Source organism: Aquarana catesbeiana, linkage group LG06 (genome assembly GCF_042186555.1).
Source record: "Aquarana catesbeiana isolate 2022-GZ linkage group LG06, ASM4218655v1, whole genome shotgun sequence".
Lineage (NCBI taxonomy): Eukaryota > Metazoa > Chordata > Amphibia > Anura > Ranidae > Aquarana > Aquarana catesbeiana.
Genome location: NC_133329.1, coordinates 2,978,153 through 2,991,876, shown reverse-complemented (window position 1 = coordinate 2,991,876; position 13,724 = coordinate 2,978,153). Strand labels below are relative to the sequence as shown.

Below are 13,724 nucleotides of genomic sequence, written 5' to 3'. Positions count from 1 at the left end.
GAGAGGGATAGAGAAACCGATATGTAAAGCTGTGAGTCCCGCAATGCCCCCCCCCCCTTCCACCTTGTTAGACTATTACTAGAGAAGCAACTATTTTTATTGAGGGATCTAATACCATGTTGTGGGATTGTAGTTATTCTGCTATATATCTATGGATCAGTGTTTTAGTTCCAGTCCTGTGGATAGATCAATCTGTTACGACAATAAATAAGCTATTGGCTATTAAGTCTTGCCTCTGTATATTATTACGGAAAGGTCCACGGTTGCAGGCAATTGGGCTAAGAAAGTAAAGTCATGTTATGTGTCAGACTAAAGAAGTAACTCAAGATGCACAGCCAATACTGGGAAAATGTGTTTTGATGTATTAAGTGCTGAGTGCCAACCTGATTGACCTAGGAGCTGGTGGCAGCTAGCTGGAAAGAGGTTTACCCTCTTGCCAGTGATTGAAGTAGCCTTATATTGTGTCATGAGCCAAGTAGCTTGGGCCTCCATGTCACATGGACCCTGGGTATACAGACTAACCTCAAAGCCCTAGGCAGTAGGCAGGTGCAGTCTACTTTTTCCACTGCATGTGGCGCTCAGCTGCATTGCAGAGGGAGAGGATGTCAAGAGGAACATGGTTTACTGGGTCACTGGAGAAGCTATCCGATTGGATGCATGGGCCCCATGTGACTCTGGTGGCCATCTTGGGTCAGGCAGAGTCTATTTAAGACCCTGGCTTCGAGGCTTGGTGTGCATATCGCAGGTGGGTAGTGTAGGGACAGTTCACCAGTCTGTTAAGGACAGTGATTAGCAGTAGTGAGAGGTTCCAGATGAGTAGGGAAAGGATAGGGACATGCCATCCTACCTGGAGACCTCCCCATTTGGGTATGAACCAGCCAGGCTGCATTTTACCCCTCAAGACAGACGCTTTTGGCACATCTGAGACCTGCTTTACTACACAACGCTGTTACCTGTGAGTGTTCCCGATCGGGTGCCTTCCCGCCGGACTTATTGTGCATTGCTGAATTTTTAACTTTAATACATGTTCTGTTCTCTGCAACTGGAGTTTTTACTGCTGCTGCATCACGCTGCACCTCCCCACCGAAGGGCCCTGCACGAGAGTGTGGTGCACGTGTCAAGAAGGGTCGGAGTGGAAGCGGCTCGGGAGGATGGCGTAAAAAAGGTTTCAGACCTGCCAATCATGTGAATAGTATACACATGAAGATCTGTGTTGAGCACCTAGGCCACAAACTGGCTTAGCAACTCAGCCCCTGGTTGACTCTTGTTACTGTAGACCAGGGGTCTTCAAACTACGGCCCTCCAGTTGTTCAGGAACTACAATTCTCATCATGCCTAGTCATGCCTGTGAATGTCAGAGTTTTACAATGCCTCATGGGATGTGTAGTTCTGCAACAGCTGGAGGGCCGTAGTTTGAAGATTCCTGCTGTAGACCATTAGCTGGAGGTTCAGCCATGTGGGGCAGCTAGGGGACATCAAGTGGTCAATCAAATTAATAGGTGGTAGGTTGCTCAGTTTCTAGTGATTACTTTTGTATTTGCCATTCCCAGCTGCTCTGGACTGATTAAAACTGACTGAAAATCTTTACGCATATGGCCAACTTAAGGGAAGATATCATATATGGGAATTAGGTTTCATCTCATGCTCCTTCATCCACACATGGCCTGACCTCTCTTGTATCCCATACATGTCCTTGTCCTGCAGAGAATTACTGGAAGTCTATTAAGCAGCAGAATAAAGTTTTTTGGGCGGTCTCTGAGAGGGAATCTGGATCTGACGGGGGATGGACTTCCAGATCTGACCGTGGGGAGTGAAGGCCAAGTCTTTGTACTGAGGTGAGAAGAAATGAATTATTGTATCTGATATAAATGTTTCATCATACGAGAAAAATGTTTTCATAATCTGACTCTACGGCATCCACCTCAGATTGCAAGTTCAGATCTCTGGTTCTACTTTTCTTTTTCTTTTTTGACATTCAGATCTCATCCGGTTGTCTCTCTGTCGGTGTCCATGAGATTTCACCCCCGAGAAATTCCACTTTCCTCCTACGAATGTTCAGTAATAAATAGGACAGAGCAGGCGTCGAATATCACAGTGTGTTTCACCCAGGAATTGAGGAGTGCCCGGCATGTAGGTGAGGGTCCACCGGATTTCGGGCCTTTCGACTCAACTGCCCTGTTACACATTTCATATTAATAAATTCCTTTCATATGCTTAAGTAAATTATGGAAACTATGGTAGGCTTCCGTAGATAAGACCTCAACATCCCAACATGTATTAGTATAAATATTAGAGGGGTCATCTCTTCTATCTACTTGGGACTATATAGATGAGATTTCAGTGTTACGTTCCTGGCTCTGAACAGCTGCTGTGCCCAATAAGAGGGGTGGTATATTATGGAGAACAAAGCAGAAGTATTGGGGCAATCCCAAGGGTAGGAACAGAATGGGGACCTCCCTCCCACCACTGGAACTCCCAATTATAAGAAGCCAGACGTAGAGCCCACCAGACTTCACCTATATCTGAAAGTCTGTATGTACCTTATGGTGTGGTACAGTCCTGGTGAAAAAGGAAAAAAAAAGATATTCATATTTGACTTTACAAATTCCAATGAATCCATTACAATCCAATCACTGACTGTCTCTTTTCACCCCAGGTGGAATCTCGGCACAGGTGAACTACACACTCATGCTGGACACGGCGTTCATTTTGACACGAGCCGTCTTTTCCCACCAACCTGTCTCCAGAACAATGAGCAGTTCCTTAGAGCTAGCCGAGAAGCCAAGATGTGCCCACCACACCATAATCATTCCTGTTAGTTAACATGTAATACCAACCTAACTGACATACATGAAAATCCCATATATTTCCACTAATTGACTACATGTTGTGTTACCCTTTGGAATATACAAAAAAAAAAAAAAAACATAATTTTACCACCACCATTATATGTAGAATACAACATTTCTGTCTCTCCACTACCACCAATAACATGAGGAATGGGATGGAATGGTGGAAGGAGTGTGAGGGTTACTCTTAGTTGTAGGGTGGAATGAGCGTGAGGGTTACTCTTAGTGGTAGGGTGGAATGAGGGTGAGGGTTACTCTTAGTGGTAGGGTGGAATGAGGGCGAGGGTTACTCTTAGTGGTAAGGTGGAATGAGTGTGAAGGTTACTCTTAGTGGTAGGGTGGAATGAGGGCGAGGGTTACTCTTAGTGGTAGGGTGGAATGAGTGTGAGGGTTACTCTTAGTGGTAAGGTGGAATGAGGGTGAGGGTAACTCTTAGTGGTGGGGTTTGATTATGATGAGAGTAACTCTTAGTGGTAGGGTGGAATGAGGGCGAGGGTTACTCTTAGTGGTAAGGTGGAATGAGTGTGAGGGTTACTCTTAGTGGTAGGTTGGAATGAGGGCAAGGGTTACTCTAATGCCGTGTACACACGAGCAGAATGTCCGACAGAAAAAGTCAGACGGGAGCTTTTGATCGTATATTCCGATCGTGTGTATGCCCCATCGAACATTTTACGTCGAAAATTCTGACGGACCTAGAAAGAGAACATGTTCTAAATTTTTCCAACTGAAGCAATTCCTATCGGGAAAACCGATCGTCTGTATGCTGTTCCGATGTACCAGAAACGACATATGCTCTGAAGCAAGTACGAGACGAAAGCTATTGGCTACTGGCTATTGAACTTCCGTTTTCTAGTCCCATCGTACGTGTTGTACATCACTGCGTTCTGGACGGTCGGAATTTGGTGTGATCGTGTGTATGCAAGACCGCTTGAGCGGAATTCTGTCGGAACTCCGTCGGAAAAACCTTCAGAGTTTATTCCAACGGGAAAACTGGTCGTGTGTACAGGGCATAAGAGTTACCCTTACCCTCATTCCACTCTACCACTAAGAGTAACCCTCACCCTCATTGCACCCAAACACTAAGAGTAACCCTCATCATAATCCCACCCCGCCACTAAAAGTAAACCCTCATCATAATCCAATGTCGCTACTAAGAGTAACCCTCACCCTCATTCCACCCTACCAAGAAGATTAGCCCTTGCCCTCATTCCACCCTACCACTAAGAGAAACCCTCTCCCTCATTCCACCCTACCACTAAGAGTAACCCTCAGTATAATCCCCCCCCACACTAAAAGTAAAACTCACCATGATTCAATTTTACTGCTAAGAGTAACCCTCACCATAATCCAATCTGGCCACTAACAGCAAACCTCACCTTGATTCCACCCTACTGCTAAGAATAACCCTCACCCTGAGTAAACCCTACCACAAAAAAAAAAACCCTCACGGTGATCCAGCCCTGCCAGTAAGAGTAACTTTCACTCTACCCAACCCTACTGTTACCCTCACCTAGATCCAACCCTCATGCAATAAGTAACTCTCCTCCTGATTAAACCTTACCCTGAAAAACAGGCCCTCACTATAGTCCAACCTCACCACTAAGAGTAACTCTCATGCTAATCCAAACCCAATGCAAAAAATAACCCTTACCCTGTTTCAACTGTAGAACGATCCTACCGCTAGTAACCCTCGCCCTGATCCTACCATACCACTAAAAGTAACTCTCAGCCTAACCCAACCCTGCTGCAGAAACAAACCCTCAACCTGAACCAACCCTGCCACTAGGAGTAACACTCACCCTGACCTACGCTGCCTCTAAGGGTAACTCTCATCCTAATCCAACTCTACCACAAAAAAAATCCTCACACTAATCCAACCCCACCACTAAAGGTAATACTTATTCTGATCCAACCATACTAAAAAAAAACAATAACACTTACCTTTTTCCAACCTTGCCTCTAAGAGTAACCCTCACTTTGATCCAACCCTACCATAAAAGAAACCCTCATCCTAATGAAACTTTACAATTAAGAGCAATTCTCACCTGAATCCCACCCTACAACAGAAATAACCCTCACCCTGATCCAACCCTACCTGTAAGAGTAGCCCTCACCTTAATCCAACCCTGCTTTTAGGAGTAACCCTCACCTTGTTCCAGTCCTACATCTAAGAGTAACCCTCACCCTAATCCAACCTTGCTTTTAAAAATAACCATCACCTTGTTCCAGTCCTAAGAGTAACCCTCACATTAATCTAATCATACTTCTAGAAGTAACCCCCACTCTGATCCAAACCTATGTCTAAGAGTAATCCTCACTCTAATCTAATCATACAGTTAAGAGTTACCCCTAGCACTGATCCGACCCTACCTCTAAAACTAATCTTCACGCTAATCCAATCCTACTGCTAAGGCTAACCCACACCCTAATCTAATCATACAGTTAAGAATAACCCTCACTAAGACTAACCCTCATCCGGATCCGACTCTACCTTTAAAACTAATCTTTACCCTAATCCAAACCTACTGCTAACCCTAACCCTAATCTAATCATACACTTAAGAGTAGCCCTCACCCTGACCAGACCTTACCTCTAATACTAACCCTCACCTTAATCCAATCCCACTGCTAAGCGTAACCCTCACCCTGATCCGACCCTACATCTATCGCTAACCCTCACCCTAATCCAATCCAATCCTACTGCTAAGAGTAACCCTCACCCTGATCGGACCCTACCTCTATCCCTAACCCTCACCCTAATCCAATCCAATCCTACTGCTAAGAGTAACCCTCACCCTGATCGGACCCTACCTCTATCGCTAACCCTCACCCTAATCCAATCCAATCCTACTGCTAAGAGTAACCCTCACCCTGATCGGACCCTACCTCTATCGCTAACCCTCACCCTAATCCAATCCAATCCTACTGCTAAGAGTAACCCTCACCCTGATCGGACCCTACCTCTATCGCTAACCCTCACCCTAATCCAATCCAATCCTACTGCTAAGAATAACCCTCGCCCTGATCCAACCCTACCACTACTCAATGCCCACCCCTCCTTTTTCTCTTACATGGTCATGATAATAGTCCAGTACCAGGTCCCAGCCAGTATGACATAGGTTTGTAGTGTTGTAGAGATTGCTCATTTCTCCCATCTCTGTGTCTCAGGAGTGTGTGGAGGACTCTCTGTTCCCTCTTCGAGTCTTTCTTAACTTCTCTGTTATTGGATCCGCTGTATTGAGTGAGGACTCGAAACGCAGAATCTCGGAAGAGGTACTGAGGGCACACATGAGCTGGGGCTGATTAGGGTCTTAACTATGAATCAATTGACCGACAATGTCACTTTATCAGCTTTTATTTCAGAAGAATTGCGGTGGGGATGGAGTGTGTGAGGATGACCTGAAAGTCAACATCACCTTCTCAAAGTAAGATAACATTGACAATATTACAAGTATTATTCCATAAAGAAAATTCCATAACGATTTCATATTTATAAACTGAGCTATTAGCAACATATTTGTTTTTTAGGGATGGTAATATTTTATAAACCCTGGAATGTCAAGATGAAGGGGTAGACCTACCTGAAGCGTTAGGACTAAGGTATTGTTAAGTTATGTTTCAGAGTAGGGCTAATCTTTAGTTTAGGTTTATGTTTAGGTTAACATTTGTGCTTAAGTAGCACCCTAGGAAAGTTAGATACATTTAGTTCTGTTTGGCTCCACTGTAATCATTAGAGCAGTTTGTGATTGCTTTGGGCAGTTCTGGGCTTTGCGGGCCTGTCTTCTGGAGGATTCCAGAATATAGTGGGTTGGGAGGATGAAAATCAACAGTTTGAATATTTATTCTTGTCTCAGCCAATCCCTGGGGGAGGATGCCCAGTAGGCAGCTGGGGAGTGCCTAAATTGTCTGGGGCCTCGGGCAGCCTTGTTCTTGTCCAGAAGAAGGAAACCCCTGCCTTCCTGACGGCCCAGCTGAAAATCTGCCTGTGTTCACCATGGTCCCAGCTTCTTCTGAACTGAGGGGCCTACTTGCTGAGACTTGCTGGAGCTATACAAGGGATTTTCTTCTGAGGATCCAGTTTGGAAGGTTCACTAAGGAAAGTCTTTGGCTACTGGAAGGCGGCATCCAAGTATCCTGTAAGTACAGACCCGTATGCAGGATGATAGTGTCTACTGCTGCTGCTTCAACCCCTTGTGCATTAAGGCCAAAGTTTGCCTGCCCATGGACATTGCATATGGTGTAACCACAGTAAAGAGTGTCCTTTTTGTTACTGCTCAGGGTTCTGGAGTACCCCACAGCTCCCTATGTTACTATCTCAGTCATTCAACAATAAATTTAATAAATTTAAAAGACTGTTTATTGAGACTTGAGAGTGACTGTTGCCTTGTGCCTGGCTGCTGCTGCTCTGAATTTGGGAAGGAACCCGGGGTAAACTATCGGCCCTTTTTGGGGGTGAGCGCAACACTAAGAATGTAAGTCAATTTATAGGACTAGTTTTAGTTAGTCAGGTTTGGGGTAAGGTTCAATCTGAGGCTAACGCTTAGGGCTAGAGGTTAATTTCATGCCCAGGATTAGGGCTCAGGATCAACCTAGTGATAGGTTACTTCATTCTTTTTTTGAGTTGTACGTTATTCTTTCCAGTGTGATCATTTACTTTTTTTCTGGTCTATTACGGCTTAATTTTGTGCCCAATTTGACAACACGCACACAAAAAAAAATCACATCTAAAATGAGCATTCGAAGATTGTTCTTATGTCTTCCTGACAGCGTCACCGAGCTGGTGGTTGGAGCAGATCTTGACATCAGTGTGACGGTTTCTGTGAGGAATGAGGGAGATGATTCCTTTAACGCTCGTATTCTTATCCCCTTTCCCTCCAGTCTATCATATCGAAGGGTGTCTCTGGTTGAGGTAAAGAGGTGCTCTGTCCTACATGAAGGAGGGTCTCTGTGTTCAGGCGGAATCTCATTTTTGCTGTGTATGTCTCGTAGAGCAACAGGAAGGTGGGGGTGTCATGCTCAACTACAGAGGACCAGAGAGTGCTGAACTGTGCTGTGAACAGGCCTCTCCTGAGGGCCAACACTATGGTAAGCGGGGACTGCTGCATGAGATCCAACAACATGTAAAAAGGAGACAGCTAGGGACTACTAGAGGTTGCCAAAGAGTGTAAGTGTGCATGGGACCCAACACCAGGCTAAGAGGAGACTGTTAGGGACTACAAGAGTCAGCCAGAGAGAGTAAAAGTGCATAAGACCCAACATCATTTAAGAAGAGACAGCTAGGGACTACTAGAGACTGCCATAGAGTGTAAGAGTGCATGAGACCCAATGTTGGGCTGGGAGGAAGCTGAGACTGCTAGAGAGAGGAAGAGAACAGTAAACTCAGTGCCAGGCTTTGAGGAGACTGAGACTGCTTGAGAGAAGAGTGCATAAGACTTATTGCCACTTAAGAGGAGACTGGTAGAGACTACAAGAGACTGCTAAAGAGTGTTGTGACAGACCTAGCCGGGAGAGAGACTTTTGGAGGGGACTGTATGCTAGCCTCTTGCCGATCGATCGGGGGCCCTTGCATTTGGGGGAACGGTGCTCTTTGTGAGCTATATGCCTGGGGACCTTTGAGGTGGTATTACTGTGGATTCGGGTCCTGGTCCCCCAGGACACACAGACTCTGGGGACCCTGGATTTGCCATATTGGAATAGTGGCTGATTCATAATACTGGGACAGATACTGTTAGGAGATGCTGATGTCAATTCCAGCACCTGTCTGTCTGTTGTCTGCTAAAATGTGTATTGTAAATAAGTCTCTAGTATGGGATCTAAGAGTGATTAGATCCCCATTGTTGTTTGTGTTAATTAACTCTGCTATTGTGTGAAGAAGAGTCTGTGTTGATTGTGATAATGTTGATTGGATTTTCTGAACTACAAGACAGCCAGTCTGGCCTAAAAATCATGTCTGAGTCATCTAGGCTGTCTAAAGGGATTAGTTAATTAGCTCATGTTAATTAGGTTAATTAGGTTACAGCTGTATTGTTAGAGTAATATGAGCAGGAGGTCTGCACCTCCACTTTTAGTGTATAAAAGCCTGTATTTTGCAATAAAGTGAGATTCCTGCTTGAACTTACATACAGCCTGCCTGGTGTTTGTTCTGAGCTATCACAACTGTACTAGAATGGCACAGAGCTGTAGTTCTAGTCCCGGAGCATCGGATGACCGAACCATCAGACGTTGCAATCTGATTCAATAGCTGCAGAGGAGTGTCGGGAGAGTGGAACTGAGCAAGCAAGGGGCTCGTTACAAGTGTAAAAGTGCATGAGACCCAACACCAAGCTAAGAGTAGACTGAAAGAGATTACCAGAGCCCTACTAGAGAGAGTAAGAGTGCGTAAGACCCAAAGTTGGTCAAGGAGCAGACTGAGACTGCTAGAGATAGTAATAGCTTATGAGACCCAACAATGGGCTAAGAGGAGACTGAGACTGCTAGAGATAGTGAGAGTGCATGAGACCCTACGCCAGGCTAGCAGGAGACTAAGACTGCCAGAAATAGTAAGAGTGCATGGGACCCAACACTGGGCTAGGAGGAAACAGAAACTGCTAGAGAGAGTAATGCCTTGTACACACGGTCAAATTTTCCGACGGAAAATGTGCGATAGGACCTTGTTGTCGGAAATTCCGACCGTGTGTGGGCTCCATCACACATTTTCCATCGGAATTTCCGACGCGCAAAGTTTGAGAGCTTGCTATAAAATTTTCCGACAGCAAAATCCGTTGTCGGAAATTCCGATCGTGTGTACACAAATCCGACGCACAAAGTGCCACGCATGCACAGAATGAATTAAGAGACGAAAGTTATTGGCTACTACTCCGTTTATAGTCCCGACGTACGTGTTTTATGTCACCGTGTTCAGAACGATCGGATTTTGCACAACTTTGTGCAACCGTGTGCATGCAAGACAAGTTTTGAGCCAACATCCGTCGGAAAAATTCCATGGATTTTGTTGTCGGAATGTCCGATCAATGTCCGACCGTGTGTACAGGGCATAAGAGTGCATGAGACCCAAACCTGGGCTAGGAGGAGACAGAGACTGCTAGAAATAGTAAGAGTGCATGAAACCCAACACTGGGCTAGGAGGAGACAGAGACTGCTAGAGATAGTGAGAATGCATGAGATCCTACACCAGGCTAGGAGGAGACAGAGACTGCTAGAGAGAGTAAGAATGCATGAGGCTCAACCCTGGGCTAGGAGGAGACAGAGACTGTTAGAGAGAGTAATGCCCCGTACACACGGTCGGATTTTCCGATGGAAAATGTCCGATCGGAGCGTGTTGTCGGAAATTCCGACCGTGTGTGGGCTCCATCGGACATTTTCCATCGGATTTTCCGACACACAAAGTTGGAGAGCAGGAGATAAAATTTTCCGACAACAAAATCCGTTGTCGGAAATTCCGATCGTGTGTACACAAATCCGACGGACAAAGTGCCACGCATGCTCAGAATAAATAAAGAGATGAAAGCTATTGGCCACTGCCCCGTTTATAGTCCTGACGTACGTGTTTTACGTCACCACGTTTAGAACGATCGGATTTTCCGACAACTTTGTGCGACCGTGTGTAGACAAAACAAGTTTGAGCCAACATCAGTCGGAAAAAAACCTAGGATTTTGTTGTCGGAATGTCCAAACAAAGTCCGACCGTGTGTACGCCCTATAAGAGTGCATGAGACCCAACCCTGGGCTAGGAATAGAGTAAGAGCACTTTCACACTGAGGCGCTTTACAGGCGATACAGTGCTAAAAATAGCGCCTGCATAGCGCCTGTAAAGAGCCTCTCCTGTGTCTCCATTGTGAAAGCCCCGAGGGGCTTTACCGCCGACGCCCACAACGCCCCAGTCTGAAAGTAGCCTAAGACTTCTAGAGAGAGTAAGAATGCAAAAGACCTAACGCTGGGTGAGGAGGAGACTGAGACTGTTAGAGAGAGTAAGAATTTATGAGACCCAACACTGGGCTAGGAGGAGATTGAGACTGCTAGAGATAGTAAGAGCGCATGAGACTCAACACTGGGCTAGGTGGAGACCAAGACTGCTATAGATAGTAAGAGTGCATGAGACCCAACACTGGGCTAGGAGGAGACAGAGACTGTTAGAGAGAGTGCATGAGATCCTACACCAGGCAAGGAAGAGACTGAGACTGCTAAAGAGAGTAAGAATGCATGAGACCCAACCCTGGGCTAGGAAAAGAATGAGACTTCTAGAGAGAGAAAAAGTGCATGAGACCCAACCCTGGGCTAGGAAGAGAATGAGACTTCTAGAGAGAGCACGAATGCATGAGACAGACCCAACACCATTTAAAAGGAGACTGCTAGAGAGTACTAGAGACCGTTAAAGAGTGTAAGAGTACATGAAACCCAATGCTGGGTTTGGAGGACACTGCTAGAGAGAGTAAGAATGCATGAGACCCAATGCTGAGCTAGGTGAACCTCCATATTTTAGTGCTTTACTCTAAAATATTGCATGCCTTTTCCATTAACCTCCATCTTTGCCCCATTCCCACAGAACACATTGTCTCTAGAAGACCCTCAAATCTTGATCCCTCTATCTCTTTCAGGTGGAATTCATGGTGGACTTTCATGTTTCACCAACTGCTGATCTTGGAGACATGTTGATGTTGACGGCCAGTGCGGTCAGGTAACCACCATTCCACCTTACTTCATCCTGGCACCTTGGACACTAACACCTACAGTAGAATCAGGGGCAGATTTGGACCTTGGGGGCCCCGGGACACTTCAGGTTTGGTGGGGCCCTCATACACAGGAATTAAAATATGCGTCAAATCACCAAAATTACACATCAAAGTCTATTTACTCCATGTCAACTGACAGGTTATACTTTACATACATAGAAAGAACAAATGAGTTATATGTCTCAAGGAAATACTGTACATGTACGCACAAACCAGACAAACTCCAAATGGATTATTAGGGAAGACAAATTACAAACAAAACATAGCCATGCCTCTGTGTACTCATTAATTTCTATAGACAGCAATGGCTGACTCAACAATTTACGCAACGCAACTAAACTCTGAACCTATCAATGCAAATGTTTAACTTTTCTTTTAAGAAATATATATTTTGTATATTGGACACCCTGTAAGTGACGGGCCTGAAACAATTGCTCATTTTGCCCCCTTAAAAATCTGGTATCCCCTATTCTGTGATTAACACATGGTCTCTTCACAGCGATAACAGAGTGTCTTCCAATGATGCCACGAAAGCCTCTTCTCAGCTAAGAGTTCTTTATGCCATCTATGTGACCATCACCAGGTAAGCCAGTGGAACCCAGGAGAGCACAGATAAAATGGAATCAGTCAATTCAAAAGGAAAGTTACATGAAAAAATTCACCCAGAAGTGATATTTCAGTGTTTGGTGGATGCTGGAGACCTAACCCATCTGATGGGTTCTTTTGTCTCTCAGGAACTCTATTAATGAGATCTCTCTGCACATGGAGTTCCTGGGTCTGTACACCTTAAGTATCCATTATGAGGTGTTCCCACCATCCCCGTGCTGAGTCCCTGGGTCTGTACACCTGCTGTACCCATAATGAGGGGTTCCCACCATCCCTGTGCTGAGTTCTCGAGTCTGTACACCTGGGGTGCCCATTATGAGGTGTTTCCACTATCCCCATGCTGAGTTCCTCGGTCTGCACACCTGCTGTGCACATTATGAGGGGTTCCCATCATCTCAATGCTGAGTTCCTGGGTCTGTACACCTGCTGTGCCCATAATGAGGGTTTCCACAGGACCCACAGACTGGGAAGACACAGACATATTGGGTATTGGCACAGACTGGGGCACCACAGACTGGGAAGACACAGACACATTGGGTATTGGCACAGGCTCAGAGGGAATCACAGGCACTCCAACTGCTGAGCTCTGAGCATCCTCCATGTCCAGGCGGAAGAACTCTCTCATGAGCTCAGGATTGTTGTGCATTGCCTCAGGACACTGACTGTAAGGATGTCCCACCGCATTGCACAGGTTGCACCTTATAATATTACAGTCCTTTGCCAAATGTCCTACACCCTGACACAGAGAGCACTTTATTACTGGACAGGAGGATGCAAGATGCCCTTTATCTTCACACTTGTTGTATAGCTTTGGCTAGCCCAGGTAGAAGATGGTCAGCCTGTCCCTCCCCAGGAAAGCTGAGGATGGCAGATGCTGGACAACATTGTCAATTACTTTTAATTTTAACTGCACAGACCACCCCCGTCCATATTCCCGGAACATCCAAAATCTTCTTTAGGGGGCTCAGGACATCTCCATACCTCCTCAGCTATACAGATAAATCCCCTCGTGGTATGGACTCATTGCGGACAAGAATTGTCACCATTTTAATGAGGGGCTGGCGTGATACAAGCTTGGGGATGAGCCCTCCCCATTACGGCAGGCCCCTACACACGTGCTCATACTTCTCCCAAAATATGTCCAAAGACTCCGGACGGATAAAGGAGAAATCATACTCGTAGGAACCTGCCGAACTGATCAGGGTGAAGATATCTGTGGGCCTAAAACCCATCTGCAGAATTTTATCCACCACTGCCCTCCTATGCGGAGGAAGTCCTCCACCCTCCCATCTAAGCTGCACAACATTCCTCCTTTTAAATAGTGAGGAAGAGAAAACATTTGCATGCACCTTCCCTGCTTTCTCCCCCTTCCCAGATCCTGTAGCAGCAACACCAGCATAAGTTTTTCTTACAGACACACCAATTGCAGTCTTGTCCTTAGACACAATCAAACCTGCTGGCAGAGAGTCTGATTAAGCTGGGATAGCAGTCTTTGGATTAACAGAGGCAGGACCCTCCCCCTCCCCCTGCTCTGAACACTC

The 13,724-nt window shown here is 45.7% G+C and overlaps 1 protein-coding gene across 2 annotated transcripts in view; it reads left to right on the top strand.

Moving 5' to 3' along the window:
* The window catches only part of LOC141148136 (integrin alpha-D-like), a 90,317-nt gene that overhangs the window by 63,938 nt on the left and 12,655 nt on the right, over nt 1-13,724 (top strand). For both annotated transcript variants that reach the window (XM_073635320.1, XM_073635319.1), the window contains exons 15-23: nt 1,705-1,835; nt 1,980-2,134; nt 2,657-2,814; nt 6,017-6,121; nt 6,200-6,273; nt 7,616-7,757; nt 7,838-7,933; nt 11,443-11,522; nt 12,077-12,160. In XM_073635320.1, the coding sequence (XP_073491421.1) occupies nt 1,705-1,835; nt 1,980-2,134; nt 2,657-2,814; nt 6,017-6,121; nt 6,200-6,273; nt 7,616-7,757; nt 7,838-7,933; nt 11,443-11,522; nt 12,077-12,160 (1,025 nt within the window). The remainder of the gene's footprint in view (nt 1-1,704; nt 1,836-1,979; nt 2,135-2,656; nt 2,815-6,016; nt 6,122-6,199; nt 6,274-7,615; nt 7,758-7,837; nt 7,934-11,442; nt 11,523-12,076; nt 12,161-13,724) is intronic.